The 23,752-nt window shown below is 44.1% G+C and overlaps 1 protein-coding gene across 4 annotated transcripts in view; it reads right to left on the bottom strand.

The window, feature by feature from the left end:
• The window catches only part of SPRED1 (sprouty related EVH1 domain containing 1), a 90,440-nt gene that overhangs the window by 21,594 nt on the left and 45,094 nt on the right, over nucleotides 1-23,752 (bottom strand). For 3 of the 4 annotated variants that reach the window (XM_056546167.1, XM_056546164.1, XM_056546166.1), the window contains exon 2: nucleotides 19,321-19,495. In XM_056546167.1, coding sequence (XP_056402142.1) covers nucleotides 19,321-19,495 — 175 coding nt within the window. Of the gene's footprint in view, nucleotides 1-19,320; nucleotides 19,496-21,643; nucleotides 21,755-23,752 lie in introns of those variants that run through there. The other variant, XM_056546165.1, reaches the window with a different exon arrangement.

Raw genomic sequence — 23,752 nt, 5'->3', positions numbered from 1 at the left:
GTGCGTGTTGACATCTGCACAAAGCCGCGGCCGACACGTCCCCCTCAATGCCGAAGGCAGCGCTCCGACTCTGCCATAGAGTTGAATTGAGAGGGCGTGTCAGCCGCCACTTCGTGCGGTGGTCAACTCGCCCCCTTCCTGCGGGCTGTCGGGGCCCCATACAGGAGATCGCGGGGGATACATTTTTCACCACTGCATATCTCCTTTAAAAAAAAATTCTTTCAATTTTGCACCTAAAATTTCATATGATGGCTTATTTTTTGCGCCACCAATTCTACTTTGTTATGACATCAGTCATTTTACCCAAAAATCTACGGTGAAACAGGAAAAAAAAAAATCATTGTATGACAAAATTGAAGAAAAAAACGCCATTTTGTAATTTTGGGGGTTACCGTTTCTACGCAGTGCATTTTTCGGTAAAAATGACACCTTATCTTTATTCTGTCGGTCCATACGATTAAAATGATACCCTACTTATGAAGGTATGATTTTGTCGTACTTCTGAAAAAGTCATAACTACATGCAGGAAAATGTATACGTTTAAAATTGTCATGTTCTGACCCCTATAACTTTTTTATTTTTCCGCGTATGGGGCGGTATGAGAGCAATTTTTTTGAGCTGTGATCTGAAGTTTTAAGCGGTACCTTTTTTGTATTGATCGGACTTATTGATCGATGATTCTTCTGCTTGACTGCTCATGCCTGGATCTTAGCCACTGAGCAGTCATTCAGTGATTGGACACCAAGAGGGGGACACTCATGTCCTACAGCTGTTCAGGACGCCGGGGCGATCCTGAACAGCCCCCTGAGCTAACCGGCAGCAGTTTGAACGCAGTGTCAAAAGGGTTAATAGCTCGCGGGACCGCGATCAGCGCCGCGTGCTATTAGCCATGGGTCCTGGCTGTTAGAGGCTGGGCCCTACCTGCTATTATGCGGGGCCAAGCCGTGGCCCTGCGTTATAGAAAGGGAGTGGACTCAGGGCGTACAGGTACGCCCTGGGTCCTTAAGTGGTTAAAGAGTACCTGTCACCAAATTAATATAGTGTTCCTTGTGTAGTTAGCTCTTTCCCATTCACTTGTTTTTAAATTATCAACATAAATATGTTTAAAATGTAATATAAATAATGGCCACTAGTTGGCTCTGATCTGTTCCCTGCAACAATTAAAACAGTGAGTTTGGTCTCATCCCAGCCTGGCAGGAGTCCAAACTCAGGAAGTGCTTCCCTGCACTGAGGATGATTGACAGCTGCACAGAAAGTGAAAGCTCTACAGATCACAGAAAGCTCACAGAAAGCCACACATACTGACAGCTGAAGGAGAGCCTCACTGATAGCAACACAGACTGAAACATGCACAGCGCTTGAGGTCTTCTATTCATCACAATGCTGCAACAATGTGAGGGCGGAAGTTGTCCCCCAGCAGGCTTTAGTGATGTCATGCCTGCTGGGAAACACCCACTTTCCCCTGCTGGGAAATTGCACAATGTGAGCAAGAAGAACACTCTGACATTTGTTTTAAGGGCTGGAGGGGTGTTAGGAGTAGTTGGGGAACATAGCCTAAGTTAGTTTAGAAAAGTTTATTTGGTGACAGGTACTTTTCAATGTGCGATTCAGACTTATGTACTACAATGGGATTTGCAGAAGATCTAATGTATAGAAGGGCTAAGAAAACCTCTCCAACCTCCACTATCAAGGAGAAGTTACCCAGGCATGTTGGATATTTTGGCCAATTCTTTGCTTTCTTAAGAGACTGGCTGCTATAGCTTGAGATATATAAAGATCATATAACGCAGTACATATCCAAATTTGCACAGTGTTAAAATTAGTTTTTGTTTTTCCCTGCAGAGCTTAACTAGGGAATCTGGTTGGGTAGGGGTTGATTATATACTTTCTGCTTTACTGTACAGATAGCGTTATGAATTACATACTACTCTAGCTGCTTATGAACAGTCTCTTCCGCATCTATAGCATTTATAATAGGTTCTCAGGCCATATGTTAGACTTCCTAATGTGTAGGGAAACTAAGGTTTCATTCACAATCCTATAGGGTGCCTACAGCACTATAGTTTTATTATAGTTTTATAGCCATGAAAATATTTAAACCATGACATAATAGTTATGATGCCAGTAATCCTAATGTCTTCATCATATATCTTCCCTTTTCTTTTGTTCCTATAACTATCCACGTTTGGAAAAAAAAAAAAAAAAAAAAGACTTCTAGAAGGGGGAAGGGGTCATTAACTGCAGGATGTATGGGAAAAGACTGATCTAAATACAGAATCAGACAGTAAGAAACAGAAACAAAATGATTCCACCAGACAGACATATAACTCACACTAATAGGTAGTCCGTGTATGTGTGTAAGCTTGGAGGTGCATCAGCAGGATGCCATGTGATTTATTCCTGGGTGATACAGAGATCAGATGGAAGCATTGCTATAGCTTCCTGTAGACTGGCTGGAGCCCAGAGCAGGAAGGTGACCGTAATAATGCAGGATGTGTGGAAGCAACATGAGGCCTGACCTGACTCTCGCTGGCCTCCTGCATACATGAGGCTGCAGATGGTCCCAGGAGGAGACCTCCTTGCTGCTCTCAAAAAAAAAAAAAAAAAAATCGATACCCCCTCTGCCTCTGGAGGTCACATTCCTCTTCATAATGCTTCCGTATTGTTGGAGAACAGAATACATTCAGGACGCTGTCCCTCAGAATTGCCTCTCAGATCCCCATCTCTTGCATTAGTTTATCAGTCCCTTATCCCATAAATGCATTACATGTTTATTAGTGTCTGTCACTCCCATACAGCTTCTGAAATAATCTATCAATGTACTTCCCATAAGACTTCCGACTGAACTACTGTTCATATTCAGCATAAAGCAGTGTATCGCATAGTAATGTCCTATGGCAAACTTTAGGGGAAAAAAAAAAATAGTAAGAGTTCATAAGGTTGAAAAAAGACAAAAGTCCATCAAGTTCAGCCTATATCCCTTTTGTGTTGATCCAAAGAAAGGGGGGGGGGGGGGAACACCTTCTGAGGCTGATGCCAATTGCCCTATAAACAGGGGGAAGAGTTCCTTCCCGACTCCAAATCTGGCAATCAGGATAAATCCCGGAATCAACGTTCTGTCCCTATTAATCTGGTATATATAACCTGTAATGTTATTACTCTCTGGACATGTATCCAGGACCCTTTTGAACTCTCTTAATGAGTTTACCATGACTACTTCCTCCACAGTCTCACTGCTCTTACATTAAAGAAGCTCCCGTCTTGTACTTGTGTATTAACTTTCTTTCCTATAGACATAGAGGATGGCCCATTGTTATAGATACAGTCCTGGGTATAAACAGATCATGTACGGCTCCCTGATATATTTATACATAGTTATTTGGTGACCCTGAAGAATTTTTTTTTGTCTAATTCTGATAATCTTTCTGGGTACTGTAGTCCTCCCATTCCCCATATTACTCTGGTTGCCCGTCTTTGAACCCTCTCCAGCTCCACTATATCTTTCTTGTACACTGGTGCTCAGTACTGTACACAGTATTCCATGTGTGGTCTGACTAGTGGTTTGTACAGTGGTAGAATCTTTCCTTGTTGTGTCCCTTTTGATGCACCCCATGATTTTGTTTGCCTTGGCGGCAGCTGTCTGACGCTGGTCGTTAAAGTTAAATTTACTGTCGACAAACTCCTAAGTCCTTTTCCATGTCAGTTGTCCCCAGTGTTTTTCCATTTAGTACATACTCCCAGCCTGGATTATTTCTCCCCATGTGGATAGGGGATAAGATGTATAAAGCTGGTATACCCCTTTAAGTGCTTTTGGTGGTATTTCTAATTTCCCTTGTTACTATTCATTAAAAAAATAATAATCCAGAAATCTTGCAGTTTTCAGTCTGGTCACGAAGCCTGATAATAATCTGATGCTTCCTGCTCTGTTGAGATCACTTCTCAGCATACTTCTCTTTATCATTACTCCTATATACAGTCATGGGCAAAAGTTTTAACAATTTTGGTTTTCACAAAGGTGGCTGCCTTAGTGTTTTTAAAGAGTAGCTCCCACCATCTTTTTTTTTTTTCTTCTGTCCCTACCTATTGGTAATCTATCCCTATTTTTTTTATAACTTACCAAGTCGTCATCTTCAGCTTTTCTTGTGTTGCTGTGTTGTCCTCTCCCGGAAGCAGACTTCCCCAGCAGGCGTGACATCACTGACGCCTGCTGGGCGCCGACTTTCGCCCTCACTTCATCTATGCTGCGCTCCAATCTATGCTGCGCTCCTGTCGGGAGCGCGCATAGATGATCAGCAAATCGCACGGCAGGCTGCTTCGGGGTCTCCTCCTCCCTGTTTAGCAGTACATGTGCTACCCAGGGAGGAGGAGTATAGGAGTAGCCTGCCTTGCAATATACACCTGCCGAGACCGAGATTTTGCATATAATGGACTTCATAAAAAAACTGTTGCTAAACTACAACTCCAAGCATGCCCGTACAGCAGCTGGAGGCACCCTGATGATTACATGCTGGGGGCGGGGACGGGCTGCGTGCGAATCTAGGCAGCCAATGCGTGTGGCCCCGGCGTTCACTGCGCTCGCTCCTGCCTGTCTGATTGATAGGCAGGGTGCAAGCGCAGGCTGAATGAATTAGGACCGAATTCAAGCATGACGTCACGCCAGTCTGCAGCCTGCCACTAGGGGGGGAGACCCCCTAGTGGCCGGTTTTCAAATGTAAAATAAACCATTTAAAAAAAAAAATAAATAAATAAAAAAAAAAAGGAAACTATATTAGAAATATGTTGTAGTACATAAGTACTACAACATATCAAAAAAAAAAAAAAAAAAAATGGTGACAGTGCCCATTTAAACCTAGTAGTCAGATGTTTCTGTGGTTTACCAAAGTACAATAAGTAATTTCGTTTTTAAACTTTTACTGACATATACATCAAGTTTACGCAAATAATCAATATTTACAGTAATGACCCTTTTAAAGGCTTTTTGCAAATCGCCCCAGCATACTGAACATCAGCTTCTGGACCAAATCCTGACTTCTGCCATCCCATTTTTTCCTAAAATGTGCTTGGAGTTTTTCACAATTTGCGTTTGTTTGTTCACCTGCTTTTTGAGGACTAAGCACAAGTTCTTAATGGGATTGAGATCTGGGGTGTTTCCTGGCCATGAACCCAATTGTCAATGTTCACCAAGTCACTTAGTAATTATCACTTTTGTCTTGTGATAGGATGGTCCATCATGCTGGAAAAAGCATTGTTCACCAAATTGCTCCTAGATAGTTTTGAGAAGTTGCTTTTGGAGTATGTTTAGACATTATTCTTTATTCATGGCAGTGTTCTTAGTCAAAATTGTGAATGAACCCACTGCATTGGATGAAACGCAACCCCACACATTATCTATAATCAGAGAATAAACACAGACATTCAAAAATAAACATGAATAAGTATCTGGTTTTAATTACGGTAGTAAGAAAAAAAAAAACACTCTTTAAAGGCCGGACTCATGAATAATCAGATTTTCCTACAATCAGTGACATTAGGCACCACCTTGGTTGTCACAAGTCCAGAAAAATATAATTAAGCTACAATAGTGAGCCCCAATGAGGAGCTAGGACAATCGCTGTACAAACATTGAGTAATAGGTTAGTACTATATATAAACAGGAATCTTATTATGATTATGTCTTTTTCTTACTGTTACATTCTAAATGTTCTTTGTAGATGGAATTTACAAAAAAAGGTAATTTTAAGTTTCTGCTTTACAAGTGCCGCAATCAATAATTCCTACAAAAGTATTACAGCATTACTTCATCTGATGGGATGGAAGACAGGAAGAGGGCTGCAAATTTGAGGGATTTATTCAACCCACATGGACTCTGAGAGGTGTCTGGGGAGTGTGGGGGTTGGGGGGAGAGACTTTTAGAAGAGGCCAAAGTAAGTGAAACCTGCTTCTTAAATTAACCAGATTAGTGCATTCACTGATGGGAGATCCACAGCGGGACCCAGCTGGTAAAAGGCACCTCTCCAGCCAGGCTCATAAAATCCTGCTTTCCCACAGACTGAGTGGATAATCAATATGTCCACTGTAAATCTGCTAAGGACATAACTGTACTGAACAGGGCAGACATCTCTTGGTATTCCTGTAACCTACAATAAAATGGCCAATCTGCTCCTGATCTCTGTGTACTGAAAGTGTATGATAAAGCCAAAAGCCTAACAGAGTGCAGTAGAAATGGTGCAGACTTTACTGGGAAATGAGCTGAAAACTTATCTAAGACTAAAAATTTTGAAATTTTCAAGTAAAGCTGGTAGAATGGACAAGACATACCGTATTTTTTGCCGTATAAGACCCACTTTTTCTACCCCAAAACTGGGGGGAAAAGTTGGTGCGTCTTATATGGCGAATACTCACCTATCGCGGCGGTCCCTGCGGCCATCAACGGCCAGGACCCACGGCTAATACAGGACATCACCGATCGCGGTGATGCCCTGTATTGACCCTTCAGAAGCGGCGATCAAAGCTGACCGCCGCATCTGAAGGGAAAGCGACACTAAACCGGCTGCTCAGTCGGGCTGTTCGGAACCGCTGCGGTGAAATCGCGGCGTCCCGAACAGCTTACAGGACACCGGGAGGGACCTTACCTGCCTCCTCGGTGTCTGCTCTGTGTCGGGATCCCCTGCATGGCGGCGCTCTCCTTCGACATCATCGCGCACGCCGTCCCGTCATCCAATAGGAGCGGCGTGCGTAGCGACGTGATGACGGCGACGGAGAGCATGGATCCCATGGAAGAAGACGTCCGGAGCGTCGGGGGACATGGGGACGCGGCGACAGCGATGGAGCAACATCCAGGGCAGCGGTGACGGGTCCTGCGCGGTGGGGACACGCGAGTATTACCTCCTATCCAGTGGTCTTCAACCTGCGGACCTCCAGATGTTGCAAAACTACAACTCCCAGCATGCCCGGACAGCCAATGGCTGTCCGGGCATGCTGGGAGTTGTAGTTTTGCAACATCTGGAGGTCCGCAGGTTGAAGATCACTGTTGGGTGCAGAATCTTTATTTTCTAGATTTTGCACCTTTAAAATTGGGTGCGTCTTATATGCCGGTGCGTCCTATAGGGCGAAAAATACGGTAGTTGCCAGCAGGGTCAGACAATTTAGAGGGATCTATTGATTTCTGGGACCCCCATTGATACTGAAAATAAAGAGGATACACCACTGGATCGGTTGGGTGTCCCTTTCTCTTACTTGAATTCATTTAGTTGTTCCTTGAAAGCAGCACAAATGTAGACACCTCAGCACTGTCACAGTACTGAAACTAAGCTGATGCTTCTACATTATGTAATTTCGATATTTTTATACATAGCTATTTTAAAGTCATAACCCCATACCCTGATCCCTGCAGCTCCTGATATGATGTCATTCGGTCCCTACTACTTCCTGCTTCCAAGATAGGTTGTCTCAGCAGCAACTGCCCGCTCTGCCAATCTCTGGCTGCTGCAGTGCCCCCCCTCAGTCAGTGATTGGCCGTGTAGGCAGTTCTACCAGAGACAACTCATCTCAGCTGCAGGAAGTAGCAGTGGTGAGTGGGGAACAGATGACATTAGACTGCTACAACAACCCTAGCCATAAAAAAGAAATATGTAATGCCCTCACCGATCAAGTGATGGCATTTGCTTGTCACTATAAGCAAGGAATAGCCATTCAACTAAATGGCCACCCATGTAATATGTAGAAAACAGATGCACAAAGTAAAAGCTGCAAATTGCTAGTTTGTCGGCCAAAGATCTCATGTAATAGGGATGACTGACTGCAGCAAAGGGCCAAACAATTACTGAGCTGTGTCATATGCGCCTTAGGCTAAGTTCGCATTACAATTAAGCCATCCATGGTATGTATACATCTGTAGACACTCAAAGCCAGGTGCTAACATACAGACGGAGACCAAACTGTGGGTACCTATTTGTTAAATTTACTAAAGGAACTGATAAAAATGAGACATTACAAAAAAAAAAAAATCAGTACATTAAAAATTATGAAACTGGTCTGGACAAAATGATTGTCCCCTGAACAACTGAATTTTGTTGCACAACCTTTTGAGGCAGTCACTTTAAGCGATTTCTGTAACTCTCAATGAGATATCTACACTTGTCTCCAGGTATCTTGGCCCACTCCTCATAGGCAAACTGCTTAAAGGGGTTCTCCACTGCCCTGCCTTCCGGAGCTCTGCCCTGTGTGGGCTTCCGTGTTTGAGGCCGCCCCCTCGTGATGTCACGCCCGCCCCCTTGTGACATCACGTCCGCCTCCTCAACAAAAGTCTATGGGAAGGGGGCGCAACTGCTGTCGTCACAAGGGGGCGGCCTCGTACACGGAAGCCTGCACACAGCGTTCGTGGGAATAAACTTCCGGACGCTGCGAGCAGAGCTCCGGAAGGCAGGGCAGTGGAGAACCCCTTTAAGGTTTGAGAGGCGCCTTTTCCAAAATGCATGTTTCAGCTCCTTCCACATATGTTAAATTGTATTTAAGTCAAGGCTTATAAATGGTCACTTTAGAATAGTCCAATGTTTTGCTCTTGATAGCTACTTGATTATCTTGCAATTTCATTGTAGCCTGTACAGATTCAAGACACCCTGGGCAAGATGCAGCAAAGCGACCCAAAAACAAAATCGAGCCTCTTCCATGCTTTACAGTAGGTACAGTATTCATTTATTTGTTTGATTCATTTTTGCATCTGTGAACATAGAGCTGGTGTGAGAATTACCAAAAAGCTCCAGTTTTGTTTCACCTGTCCAAAGGACAAGGCACAAAGGTTCTGAGAGAATGTCCTTGATAGATGAGAAAAAGCTGGAACTTTTTGAGAAGTCACATCAGCTCTATGTTTATGTATGCAAAAATGATGCATACAAAGAAAAGAACACTGTACCTACTGTGAAGAATTGGAAATGATTGGTTACGTTTTGGGATCTGAAGAGGGTATAATGAAATCTTAAAGGGGTACTCCCGTGCAAAACTTTTTTTTTTAATCAACTAGTGCCAGAAAGTTAAACAGATTTGTAAATCACTTCTATTAAAAAAATCTTAATCCTTCCAGTACTTTTTAGGGGCTGTATACTAAAGAGAAATCCAAAAAAAGAAATGCATTTCCTCTGATGTCATGACTACAGTGCTCTCTGCTGACCTCTACTGTCCATTTTAGGAACTGTCCAGAGCAGCATATGTTTGCTATGGGGATTTTCTCCTGCTCTGGACAGTTCCTAAAATGGACAGCAGAGGTCAGCAGAGAGCACTGTGGTCATGACATCAGAGGAAATGCATTTCTTTTTTTTTGGATTTCTCTTTAGTATACAGCCCCTAAAAAGTACTGGAAGGATAAAGATTTTTTTTTTAATAGAAGTGATTTACAAATCTGTTTAACTTTCTGGCACCAGTTGATAAAAAAAAAAAGTTTTCCACGGGAGTACCCCTTTAAAGACCATGAAGGTGTACTAGAGAAAAATGTGCTGCCCAGTGTCAGGAAACTGAAACATACAGTCTGGAGATGGCACCCTCAAAACCTAGGAGACGAGGGGAGAGAAAAAGGTGCAGGGGGCGCTCCCTGAGAAAGTGTATTCACTGATGTGCACCCTCCACCACATCAACAGTGATATACCGACCTTGGAAGAGACGCACTGGGACCTGTGCAGCCCTAATGTTAGATGAGCTGCAGCTCTCCCACCGGCATCGGACTCCTAAGTAAGAAGCCGATATGCAATGTGGGGAGAAATTGTAGAAAAAAGACGGTACAGTGGAGGCGCTGCTCAAGTGGTGAAATTACAGGAAAACTCAGGCGGTGCAGGATAACGATTTTTATTGAAAGTATTGGGACAACACGTTTTGGCATCTACTGATGCCTTCCTCAGGTCCACTTAACAATTTCCAAACTCCATTGTTGTCCAATGTGAGAGAGCTGAAAGATGATCCTGTCCGGCATCTGCACCGCTGCTGGTATACAGGATCATCTTTCAGCTCTCTCACATTGGACACCAATGGAGTTTGGGAATTGTTAAGTGGACCTGAGGAAGGCATCAGCAGATGCCGAAACGCGTTGTCCCAATACTTTCAATAAAAATCATTATCCTGCACCGCCTGAGTTTTCCTGTAATTTCACCACTTGAGCAGCGCCTCCACTGTACAGTCTTTATTCTACAATTTCTACCCTCAAAACCTGAGACATTTGGAGCAGTTTGCCTGTTACTAATGGGCCAGGATACCTGGAGACAAGTGCAAAAGTCTCATCGAGAGTTACAGAAATCCCTGAATTGCAGTGACTGCCTCAAAAGGTTGTGCAAAAAAATATTAAGTTCAGGGGACCAACATTTTTGTCAGGGCCATTTACAATATATTTTTCAAAATGATTCTACAGAATGACATTTCAAAAGCAATTACCTTTCAGTAAATTTGTATTCATTATTACTTTTGTCAGACTGAATTGTGGGTTTTCTGTCTTCAATTGAAAAGGTACCAACAATTTTGCCCACGTCTGTATAAGTGCATGGACAGGCATTGGCCCCACAGACATGACTGGCCCAAACGTATTTACTTAGTGACTAAGTTAGGGTAATTTCCCACCCCTCTAGGTGTTTTTACTCAGATTCAAAAGCATAATGTGCTGCACTATTGAGTGTGAGTTAATGCACATATACTTAAAGGAAATGCCCAGAATGTAGTCAGTGGATTAGTATGTTTGGGCCACTGAAGTCAACAGGGCTGTATGAATACATTGGCATCCCATCTTGACAATTTGCTGCCGTATACCCTGCAGTACTCGGATACATCATTCTACACAGTAGTGCCAGTGCCAAAGGGGTTGAGGTGCCTTGTAAATTTAATTCTGGAAACCAATGATAGTTCTAGATCACAGACTTCACAACTTATCTTCTCATGTGTGTCAATAACATATCAGAATTTCTACTTTAAGCACAGCTAGGTGTTGGCTGCTTCCAGAGTACATTAGGCACCCTAACATGTGGATCATTTCTATGCTAAATTTTCCTGTGATCATTCTATGTGCAAGATGACTAATACTATTAGCAGGTGAAGGCATTGTCTTGGACCCCTGCTGTTCACATTCAAGGATTTTCATCCCTGCAAAACCTAGTCACATATCCTAAACATGACCAACAAAGCCCTTTGGCTGTGTGCCTAGATGTTACAGCGCACTGTATCAAACATGCCTGGAATGAGCCGATTCATGCAGGATCTTGTAGCTTTCATGTACTACCAGTCTGACTCCTACAGACTCATTATCCTCCGTCGGAGACATTGCACCGTTGTCATGGAGACAAGCACTCAGCAACGGGCATGGTGACCAAGGACCACAAGCACATGTTTTCTTGGAGCTGCATGACAGCAGAAGCCATGCGCTGTACGTAATTCAACAGAATTATTACTGCATACACCAATATGCCAAATATGTACATTAGGGCTGCTCGATATATCGCAAAAGCAATCGAATCACAATTTTTGCTTTTTGCGATATAGCGACACGGCCCCCGGGAAAACTTGTGATTATCTGCTCGGGCCGGCACCCATGTGCTGCTGCAGGCGGGGGCCGGCTAGAGCAGGTAAAAACTAATTTAAAATACTAAAATTCAGTATTTCCCAACCAGGGTGCCCCCAGTTGTTGATAAAACTAAAACTCCCAGCATGCCCGAACCGGAAAAGGCTGTCTGGGCATGCTAGGAGTAGTAGTTTCACAACAGCTGGAGACACCCTGGTAGAAAAAACACTGAGCTAAGTAAAAGGGCACAGGGAGGAAAAAAAAAAAAAAACGTCCGTTCACCTACTCCTGGTCCCTGCAGATGCAGTTTCCCTCTGTACGGTCCGTTGTCTTATGTCTTCTCCATACAAGCAGTAGGACCTTTCCCTTTTCAGCCAATCACTGGCAGCAGCGGTGTCATGTGTCAAGCCAGTGATTGGCTGATGGGGAAAGGTCTTTTTCAGCAGCAAACACACTAGCTTGGTGATTTGAAAAGTGCCCAGGAAACCTAGTGTATTGCTGCAGTACAAAATGTGACAGGGGGGGGGAAGATTGTGACAGGGGGAGGAGTGTGACAGGGGGGAGGAGTGTGACAGGGGGAGGATGTGATGGGAGAATATGTGACCATGAGGGAAGAATGTGACAGGCGGGAGATAGAAATTAAATGGAGGAGATGTGAAATGGGCAGTGTGCATAGAATGTGTGGATAGCTGTAAAAGGGAGGAGATTGGACATGAAATGGCGGCATTTCATCATTTATTTATTATATCACATTGAATATCGAAATCAATATTTAGGTCCATAATCGCAATCGCACATTTTACCCATATCGTGCAGCCCTAATGTACATACAAAAACTTCAAAGGGATAAATGAAAAAAAATGTGTTTATTAAAAACTATTTACAAAATGAATAAATCGTATCAATCAGTTAAAAAAAATTAAAAAAAAAGGTATACTGAACAGTTTAATCTCCTGCCGCCTGCTGTGGAACCATTTTGGTACTGTTCATTGACTCTGCTTAGTTGGCTGCCCATGTCATCACTGCAGTATTGTAAAAGCTGGTGGGAAAGACCAGAAGGCAAGGTTTCCACCCTTTTTTTTTTGGGGGGGGGGGGGGGGCTGCCACTGTTCTACTTATGCTTCATGCTGGATCTACTTCTGACTTTGGCTCAAAAACTGCAGTGGCAGTTTACCAGAAAACACCAGAAAAAACCTGTGTGAAAACCTAGCCAAATGGTGAATGGTGGCACTGGACAGGATGAAGAATAATCTGGTGAGTAATGCTCTTATTTTAATACAATACCATGAAGTCGGCAATTGTTTTAATAAGTTGGAAAACCTCTTTAATATAAGCTGCTGCAGATACTTCACTCCAGAATCATCTGGCAAACAGTGAATTTGCAAAAAAAAAAAGTTGCATTGGCTCATGACTTCACCTACAGAAGTCGCTGCAGAACAAATGAAACTCATGGATAATAATGGTAAAACATGGGCAGCCAAGTCTGCTAGAGCCCCACCTTCTATGACATCTATATGCCTTGAAGTTTCCCTGTCATATTTTATATAGCTTTTGACACAGACACATTTCAGAAGTTTTGACCGGTCGCAGTCTTAGCACTCAATGCTTAGACTTCCACGATCAGTAGAACAAGTGGAAGAAGTGCACTTTAGCACCCCATGGCTTACAGCAATCTCCGACCAGCTTCCCTGGATGGGCTCCACTATTAGTCTTAAGTTCAAATCAGCACTGAAACCTTCTTGCTTAGTAACCTCAATAGTGTGGGGTCCTGGTGATGAAGGCTGTTAACGCTAGGGATCGACTGATATCGTTTTTTAGGACCGATACCGATAATCGGTGGAGGTTAGGGCCGATAGCCGATAACTTATACCCATATTCCGGTATAAGTTATCGGCTATTTATCCCCCCTCGACACCGCTGCAGATCAATGATTTAAAGCGGGCGCTTTAAATCAATGCACTGCAATGGCTTTTGCGGTGCCATAGGTCGCCGCCGCACCACCCGCTCCTCTCCCCCTACCTGTCAGGGTGGTCATGCCATCCTTCCTTCCTGTAGTGTCCGGCGGCATTCCGGGTGGAGGGTGAACCGGTCCGGGCTGTCCTTCTCCGGGGGTCATCATCTCCACTTCGGGCAGGCTCCGGCCTAGTACGCTGCATAGATGCGCAGCGACGCACCTGACATCACAGCGTAGCGGCGTCTATGCAGCGTACTAGGCCGGAGCCTGCCTGGAGTGGAGAAGATGACCCCCGGAGAAGGACAGCCCGGACCGGATCACCCTCCACCCGGAATGCCGCCGGACACTAGAGGAAGGAAGGATGGATGGCCCGGACCACCCCCATTACGGGTAAGATTAATTTTTTTTATTGACTCGGAGGGTGGGGGAGGGGCCCGACCGGTATAGCGGTATGGACAAAAATCCATACCGTGGGAGAAAAAAAAAATGGTATCCGGTTCATGTCGGTATACCGCCCAGCACTATTAGAAATACCCCACAAATTACCCCATTATAAAAACTGCAACCCTCAAAAGTATTCAAAATGACATTCAAAAGGTTTGTCAACCTTCCAAAATCCATACAGGTATACCGCCCAGCACTACGGTGGGGGGTGCGACGTGGTGCGGTGGGTCGGGGGGCGGTCGCGGTGCGCGGGTCGGGGGGTGGGTCTTTCCCAGTGCGGTGCGGTGTGGGGCATTAACGGCTTATCGGCAAGATAATTGCCGATACCGATAATGACCAAAATCGTCATTATCGGCCAATAATATCGGCCATATCGATAATCGGTCAATCCCTAGTTAACGCCCAACAATCGGCACTGGGTAGTCTAAAGCCTCAACTACAATCTTTAGAGTTTACGTTTGTCCAGCAACAAATGTCACCACAAGCTGAAATCGGCTACAACGCCAGACCTTTGGACCATCCTGCATATTTGCCATCTGGCATGGATTGACCAGATTAAAAAAAATAATTCATGCAGCGTTTTGTTAATCCAACACCTGCAGACTGGATGGCAAGTTATGTGCACAAGGCCTTAGCCGACATATTATTCTAGATGCCAGAAAAGTGCAGTGTTTACACCACACAATCGGGGAAGCATCAAAGGACCAGGACACATACTCTCTTTTCAACTTTTAGCAGCACAATGTTTTATATCTATAGGGCACAACAAAGCATATTCCCTGTCTACTTTAAAGGGGTTTTCCAGGACTTATTGATTGGTGCCATGTCCATAGGAAAGCCATCAACCACTGACCGGCACCCCACTCCACACTTCCCCATCAATCAGCCATGTGGCGCCCCACACTATGCGGGTTATGGGGCCAGAAGCCTTGTGCTGTTTATGGTATAGAGGTGGTGCCAGGTAACTGCAGCCTGCAGCCCAGATTTACTTCAACAGTAGCAAAACTGAACCACCACTATACAATGTGGCACAGAGGTAGGCCAATCAATCAGCAAGTCTCAGAAACCCCTTAAAATGCATTATCAGCTGGGGCATCCCCACGTTAACGGGGTTGTCTGGGATTGACATTGCTACTCATCTTCACAGAAATGAATGGTACGGATATTAAATACCAGGCACAATTCAAGGACAAGACTGGCGATCACCCTGGACATCCCCTTTATTAAACTGTGCTGTAGAAAAATTCTGTTTACAATTGTTTGCCCAGGAGACCCCTCCGCATGTATAGCCTGTTCACTGCAGGCCAAAGAAAGACTACAGGCATAAATTTAAGTCTGTTGTCTGTAGAGATGTCTAGAAGTCAACCAGATTCATTATATGTAAATATAATGAAAATGCTAAAAGTAGTGAATCAAATGACATAATATCAATGATCAGCTCCTTAACCCCTTAAGGCGAAAGCCAATTTTCACTGTAGGACCAGAGCGTTTTTTGCACATCTGGCCACTGTCACTTTAAGCATTAATAACTCTGGGATGCTTTTACTTTTCATTCTGATTCCGAGATAGTTTTTTTCGTGACATATTCTACTTTATGTTAGTGGTAAATATTTGTCGATACTTGCATCATTTCTTGGTGAAAAATTCAAAAATGTGATGAAAAAACTGAAAATTTAGCATTTTTCGAACTTTGAAGCCCTCTGCATGTAAGGAAAATGAATATTCCAAATAAATTATATATTGATTCACATATACAATTTATCTTCTTTATGTTTGCATCATAAAGTTGACATGTTTTTACTTTTGGAAGACATCAGAGGGCTTCAAATTTCAGCAGCAATTTTCCAATATTTCACAACATTTTCAAAATCAGAATTTTTCAGGGACCAGTGCAGTTTGAAGTGGATTTGAAGGGCCTTCATATTAGAATTTCCCCACAAATGACCCCATTATAAAAATTGCACCCCTCAAAGTATTCAGTGACATTCAGTAAGTGTGTTAACCCTTTAGGTGTTTCACAGGAATAGCAGCAAAGTGAAGGAGAAAATTCAAAATCTTCATTTTTTACACTCGCATGTTCTTGTAGACCCAGTTTTTGAATTTTAGGGGTAATAGGAGAAAAAGCCCCCCCAAAATTTGTAACCCAATTTCTCTCGAGTAAGGAAATACCTCATATGTGTATGTCAAGTGTTCGGCGGGCGCACTAGAGGGCTCACAGGGGAAGGAGCAACAATGGGATTTTGGAGAGTGAATTTTGCTGAAATGGTTTTTGGGGGGCATGTCACATTTAGGAAGCCTCTATGGTCCCAGAACAGCAGAAACCCCCCCACATGGCATACCATTTTGGAGACTACACCCCTCAAGGCACGTAACAAGGGGTCCGGTGAGTCTTAACACCTCACAGGTGTTTGACGACTTTTCGTTAAAGTCGGATGTGCAAATGAAAAATATTTACATGAGGGGCGTAGTTTCCAAAAGGGGGTCACATGTGGGGGGGGGTCCATTGTTCTGGCACTATGGGGGCTTTGTAAACACACGTGGCCTTCCATTCCAGACAAATTTTCTCTCCAAAAGCCCAATGGTGCTCCTTCTCTTCTGAGCATTGTAGTTCCCCCGCAGAGCACTTTACATCCACAAATTGGGTGTGTTCTTACTCAGAAGAAATGGGGTTACAAATTTTGGGGGGCTTTTTCCTATTTTTCCTTGAGAAAATGAAACATTTAGGGTAACACCAGCATTTTAGTGAAAACATTTTTCTTCATTTTCGTATCCAATTTTAATGAAAATTCTTTAAACACCTGTGGGATGTTAAGGCTCACTATACCCCTCGCTACATTCCGTGAGGGGTGTAGTTTCCTAAATGCGGTCACATGTGGGTATTTATTTTTTTGCGTTTATGTCAGAACCGCTGTAAAATCAGCCACCCCTGTGCAAATCACAAATTCAGGCCTCAAATGTACATAGTGCGCGCTCACTCCTGAGCCTTGTTGTGCATCCACAGAGCATTTTACATCCACATATGGGGTATTTCCGTACTCAGGAGAAATTGCATTACAAATTTTGGGGGTCGTTTTTCCTTTTACCACAACACCAGCATGTTAGTGTAAAGATTTAATTTTTTTTTTTTACACTAACCGGCTGGTGTAGCCCCCAACTTTTCCTTTTCATAAGGGGTAAAAGGAGAAAAAGCTCCTCAAAATTTGAAATGCAATTTCTCCCGAGTACGGAAATACCCCATATGTGGCCCTAAACTGTTTCCTTGAAATACGACAGGGCTCCTAAGTGAGAGAGCGCCATGCGCATTTGAGGACTAAATTAGGGATTGCATAGGGGTGGACATTGGGAATCACTGGCATAGAATACCCCTAACAGGATGCCTTCAGCTGTTGCTAAACTCCCAGCATGCCTGGACAGTCAGCGGCTGTCCGGAAATGCTGGGAGTTGTTGTTTTGCAACAGCTGGAGGCTCCGTTTTGGAAACACTGCCGTGCGATAAGTTTTTCATTTTTATTGTGGGGGGGACAATGTAAGGGGTGTATATGTAGTGTTTTACCCTTTATTATGTGGTAGGGTAGTGTAGTGTTTTTAGGGTACTTTTGAACTGGCGGGTTTACGGTGAGTTTCCTGTTAGGAGTTTGCGCTGCGGCGATAAATTTGCCGCAGCTCCAACTTGAAGCAGGAATCTCGCTGTACCCTCTACATTCACACGGGGGATAACCTCCAGCTGTTTCAAAACTACAACTCCCTGCATGTACTGACAGACAGTGCATGCTGAGAGTAGTTTTGAAACAACTGGAGGCACACTGGTTGGGAAACCTTCAGTTAGGTTCTGTTACCTAAGTCAGTATTTTCCAACCAGTGTTCCTCCAGCTGTTACAAAACTACAACTCCCAGGATGTTCTGATCACCGAAGGGCATGTTGGGAGATGTAGTTATGCAACAGCTGGAGGTACGCAACTACAACTCCGAGCATGCCGAGACTGCTGTTTGGGCATACTGGGATTTGCAGTTTTGCAACATCTGGAGGGCTACAGTTTAGAGACCACTGCACAGTGATCTCCAAACTGTGGCCCTCCAGATGTTGCAAAACTACAAATAAAAGCATGCCCAGACAGCAAACTGCTGTGTGGGCATGCTAGGAGTTGTAGTTTTGCAAGATCTATAGGGCCACAGTTTAGAGACTCCTGTATAGTGGTCTCAGACTGTAGCCTTCAGATCTTGCTGGGCAACTCACCGGAGGATTTCAGGAGCCGCATCGCAGTCCTCTGCTGCCGCCGATCGTCGCCCGCTGTTGACGTGGATGGGTAAATGGACCTTCGGCACCGGTCACCGTCAGTTCCCAGTTCTGCCCAGCCTACTGTAGGTGGGCAGAACGGGGGAACCGAACGTTAACCCCCCATCCACCCCCCACCCCCCCGATCTGCTATTGGTCGATCGCTTCTGATCGACCAATAGCAGGGATATGAAGGGTGGCACCCCTGCCACCTCAATCTTAACCCTTCAGGGGGATCATGGGTGTCTTGGACAACCCCGATCCCCCTTATTTTCCGGTTCACCGGAGTCCCGTTTGACCCGGAATCGCCGGTGATCGCTGACATGGAGGGAGCCTCAGGACCCCCCTGGGCATTTGCACGGGGTGCCTGCTGATAGATATCAGCAGTCACCCCGGTCCGGTGCCCACCCTGCGCACGGCAGGGACCAAAATTCCCACGGACGTACCCGTACGTCCTTGGTCCTTAAGTACCAGGGAGCTAGGACGTACGCATACATCCGTGGTCCTTAAGGGGTTAAAGCCACTTTTAAAAGGGGTACCCCAGTGGCAAACTTTTTTTTTTTTTTAATCAACTGGTGCCAGTAAGTTAAACTACTTCTATTAAAAAAATCTTAATCCTTCCAGTACTTATTAGCTGTTGAATACTACAGAGGAAATTCTTTTTTTTTTTGGAAGACAGTGCTCTCTGCTGACATCTCTGTCCATTTTCGGAACTGTCCAGAGCAGCATATGTTTGCTATGGGGATTTTCTCCTACTCTGGACAGTTCCTAAAATGGACAGAGATGTCAGCAGAGAGCACTGTGCTCGTGATTCAGCAGAGCGCTCTGTGTTCCAAAAAGAAAAGAATTTCCTCTGTAGTATTCAGCAGCTAATAAGTACTGGAAGGATTAAGATTTTTTAATAGAAGTAATTTACAAATCTGTTTAACTTTCTGGCACCAGCTCATAAAGTTGTCCACTGGAGTATACCTTTAACACTAGAAAAAGGTATTGCAAAAGGTGAAGCATTTCTAAAGGAACAAAGATGCTGCAATGCAAGTAGTATTAGTGGCAAGTATAAAAGGATGTTATTAGGAAGAGCAGAAGTGTCACAGCATGTGGCACCTTGCACTTTCAGTCTCACCGTTTTATCTCGGAGTCTTTCTCCATGGACAAGAAAGTCTGCACTACTGTTATCTTCAGGATGGGAAGTTTTGTACACGGTGACACAGCTGAGTCCCCCTCCCGCAAGCGGCAACCACCCGCCACTTGAGTCATCCCGTGTCATCACCACAGCTCGCACGCGTGCATAATTGTCACTGCAAAAGAATGACAAAAACAAAATAAAAGATTAGAATTGGTATATAAGAGCAACCTGGAATGGAGAGAAACCGATGAATATCATGCACTTTGCCATACACATTCACGTGAGAAAATCTGGTGTAGGTCCAGGTATTACTAGAAAAATTCTTGACTCCAGTGAACAGGTTTAATAATAACCCTATAACATATGATCATTGTTATCACTCCAGATGGTAGAAAGGAACAGAAGTGTCACTGAGGCTACAGCAGAAAATACACAAAGGGGGGATTTATAAAAACCTGTCCAGAGACGTTGTGAGTTGTCCATAGCAACCAATCCGATGGCTTCTTTCATATTTCACATGCCTTTTCAAAAATGAAAGAAGCGATCTGATTGGTTGCTATGGGCAACTCGGCAGCTTTTCCAGGTTTTGATAAATCTCCCCCAAAATCCCTCTGAACTCAGTTTTTAAAGTAGTGTTTCCAAACTAGGAGGGGGGCCCCAGCTGTTGCAAAACTACAACTCCCAGCATGTCCGGACAGCTAAAGACTGTCCAGCCATTCTGGGAGTTGTAATTTTGCAAAAGCTGGGGGCACCCTGATTTGGAACACAACTTTAAAGTCTGCATCCTGTGGGATTGAGTTCCAGACTTCCATAAATCAGCCGGTATCCTTCTTAACTATGGCAGTGAATCCACAATGATATATGAACTGCGCTACACTTCATCACAGACCCTTTAATGTGAAAGCCCTCTAGCTGGTTTTACCATAGGAAGCCATGGCCACACATTCTGTACCCTTGCAGTAGCAATATAGCATCGCTTTCAGATAACTGGCCATCTATGGAATACATGAATCATAAAGGGAGGACGCGGTAATACGGACTATGGATAACCAAGTCCACCCATTTAAACCTAATTGAGATATTTGCTCAAGTAAACATTTTTGCAGATCCTGATAAGACCCCTGTGGGAACCTGGGACCAATCATAATTCAAGCAGGGATGACTAGTGACTTTCTTGTCCCTGTTGTGCACATTAAGAGCAACTTCTGCAAATACATTTATCTTAAAGGGGTACTCCGGCGCTTAGACATCTTATCCCCTATCCTGATAAGATGCCTGATCGCGGGGGGTCTGCCGCTGGGGATTCCCATGATCTTGCACGCAGCACCCCAGTTAAAATCAGTCCACGGAGCATGTTCGCTCCAGGTCCGATTACCAACGACCAAGGGGCCGGCGGCGTGTGACGTCATGCCCCGCCCCTCAATGCAACCCTCCCATAGACTTGCATTGAGGGGAGGAGGCGTGAGGTCACACGCCGCCTTCTCCGTGATCGCCGGTAATCAGACCCAGAGCGAACATGCGCCGGGGACTGATTTTAACTGGGGTGCTGCGTGCAAGATCATGGGGGTCCCCAGCGGCGGGACCCCCGCGATCAGGCATCTTATCCCCTATCCTTTGGATAGGGAATAAGATGTCTAAGCGCCAGAGTACCCCTTTAAGGAGTACCTTCACTGTTTATTTTACTTTTATGAAAAAGGACTATAGCACAGCACAGATTTTAAATTTGGTGCCAGAATAGCTTTACGGAGCACCTGTTCTCCCTCCTCCATTTCCATAGCACCCGCCTCAATGCGAGAATCACATTACACTCGGTCTTGTACTGGAGACAGGTGCTACTGAGCTGGAGTGGGAAGCTCCATCTCCTAAGTGATGAGTTTAATGCAGCAGGGTGTACAGGCACTTGGCAAATCAATTCCAGTGCCAAATTGGAAACTAAAAGTAATATAAAAAAAATCGAGTATAGTGCTGCTCTACAGTCCCTTTTAATAACTAAAAAAATTGTGGAGGGACACCTTAAGGAATCCTTACTACCGTATATACTGGAGTATAAGCTAAGTTTTTCAGTATGATGTTTCGTGCTGAACACGATCTCTCTGCTTATACTCGAGTAAACTCTCCGCCTGTCAATCCCTTCGGTGGTCTTCAACCTGCGGACCTCCAGATGTTGCAAAACTACAACTTCCAGCATGCCCGGACAGCAAACGGCTGTCCGGGCATGCTGGGAGTTGTAGTTTTGAAACATCTGGAGGTCCGCAGGTTGAAGACCGCTTCGGCCTTCGTCATCATCCAGACCCCCCCCCCCCTTTAGTTTTCTACTCACCTCCCCTCGGTGGGAAGGAAGGGTGAGCTGGTCCAGGCCATCTATGCTGCAGGGACTGTCCGGTGGGGAGGGTTAGTCGTTCCCGGGCTGTCCATTTTAATCGGGAGGCCCTCTTCTCCGTTCCGGCCCGGCCCCGGACTAGTGACGTTGCCTTGACGCACAGGGACGTCCGTGCACAGCAGACGTACCTGCGCATGAACTTCCCTGTGAGTTATCGTCAAGGCAACGTCTGGAGGTCCGTAGGTTGAAGACCACTGATAAGGGATTGACAGGCGGTGATAATGAATGGGGAGGGGGAAGTGATGACAGGGTGAGAATGACGAGGGTGAAAATGACAGGATGATGAGGATGACAGGGTGATGATGATGGGGTGAAATTGACAGGGTTATGATGACGGGGGTGTTAATGACAGTGGGGGATGATGACATGGGAGGGATGATTTATTTCCCACCCTTGGCTTATAGTCGAGTCAATAACTTTTCCTGGGTGTTTGGGGTGAAATTAGGGGCCTCGGCTTATATTCGGGTCGGCTTATACGGTATATGGTGAAAAAGCAATAAAAAATATTTAATTTTCATGAAGTTGATACTGCTATCTACATCCAATCATTGAAATATGCAGCACGATCATCTTTGAAGCTTTATAAAGCATAGAAATCCTCATATTCAAATATAGGACGACTCATGTAACGATAAGATAGTGATGCTGTAACATTCCACAAGGATGACTGTTCAGACAAATAAGATATATATTTCATTTATCACAAAACAAATTAATTCTAAGTTCTAGTCATTTACAATACTTCCCGGAAATACAAGAAGTCATAAAAATAAAATTAGTGACCTCCAATAAAACAGATTTGTTGCCACCAAGAATGCCATTTATGTGAACAATAAAGCACTTTATGGACTTCATAACTTGTGCAAAGTTCATGGCTGCAACAATCCAAATAAAAAATAAATTATAAAAGACACATTAAAAATTGCATACACTGATTGATCTCAACATTAAAGGGGTTGTCAGGGGATAAAAAAAAAAATATATAACGTTATAATATGGCTGGGGGTCATGCAAATAAATGAAAAAGTAGAGATACCCACTCACTCTGATTGCCCACTGCTGTCTTTCTGATGACTTATGGTTCCAGCTCATCACTGCTGCTTCTTGTTTCAGTGAGGAATCATCCCCACAAGAATTACCCACTGGCTAGTCAAGTCAATGACTGAGTTGGGACACTTCTGCATCCAGTGATTGGCTGAGATGACAAGTTACTGAAACCAAGAAAAAGTGGCAATGTGCAGGGACTAGGATCTGCCAGAATGGCAGACGCAGGGAGATCAGGGTAGAAGAGTATCACTTAAATTTTACAGTATTTTTTTTTTTTTTTTTTTTTACTCCAGACAACCCCTTAAAATGTACATTGTGTACATCTGCCTTTTGGTAGCTCTGACCCGTCTAGGTATCAATTCCATAATACCGCTAAAGTCAAAACAGCCAATAACAGGCCATTAATTATAAAATATTGGAAAATCTCTTTAAGGCTTGAAAGTTATGAGGTGGGACATCCATGGATTGGAATTGTTTTTCAAACAAAATCCACAGCTAATTAGTTTAAGATCATGACACTGCTTGCAATAAGGCAAGGCACATTTTACAGCTGAAAGAGACCACCACCATTAGGGGATTAAACTTTTATGAAGGGGTGTACTTGATCAGCAACAATGTTTAAATGGTACCTCTCATCAAAAAAACTTTTGATATATTATAGATTAATGTATGCAGAATAACTTTACAATTGCATGTTATTAAAAAATATGCTTCTTTGTATTTAATTTTCCAATTTGAAGAAATGACCACTAGGGGTCTCCCTACCAGTCCTGGCAGCAAGCATTTCAGACTCATGCTGGAGTCCTAAACACTACGAGCTGCCAGTCTGCTTTGTTCACAAAGGAGAACACTCAGAGCTGCCAGCCTGCTTTGTTCACAGCCTGTTTGGCTGTGAACAAAGCAGGCTGGCAGCTCTGAGTGTTTAGGACTCCAGCATGAGTCAGAAATGCTTGCTGAATGGACTGATCGGGAAAAATACAATAGAAAGAAGCATATTTTTCA

Source organism: Hyla sarda, chromosome 11 (assembly GCF_029499605.1).
Source record: "Hyla sarda isolate aHylSar1 chromosome 11, aHylSar1.hap1, whole genome shotgun sequence".
Lineage (NCBI taxonomy): Eukaryota > Metazoa > Chordata > Amphibia > Anura > Hylidae > Hyla > Hyla sarda.
The sequence above is the reverse complement of the archived record's forward strand: the minus strand, read 5'-3'. Positions and strand labels throughout refer to the sequence as shown.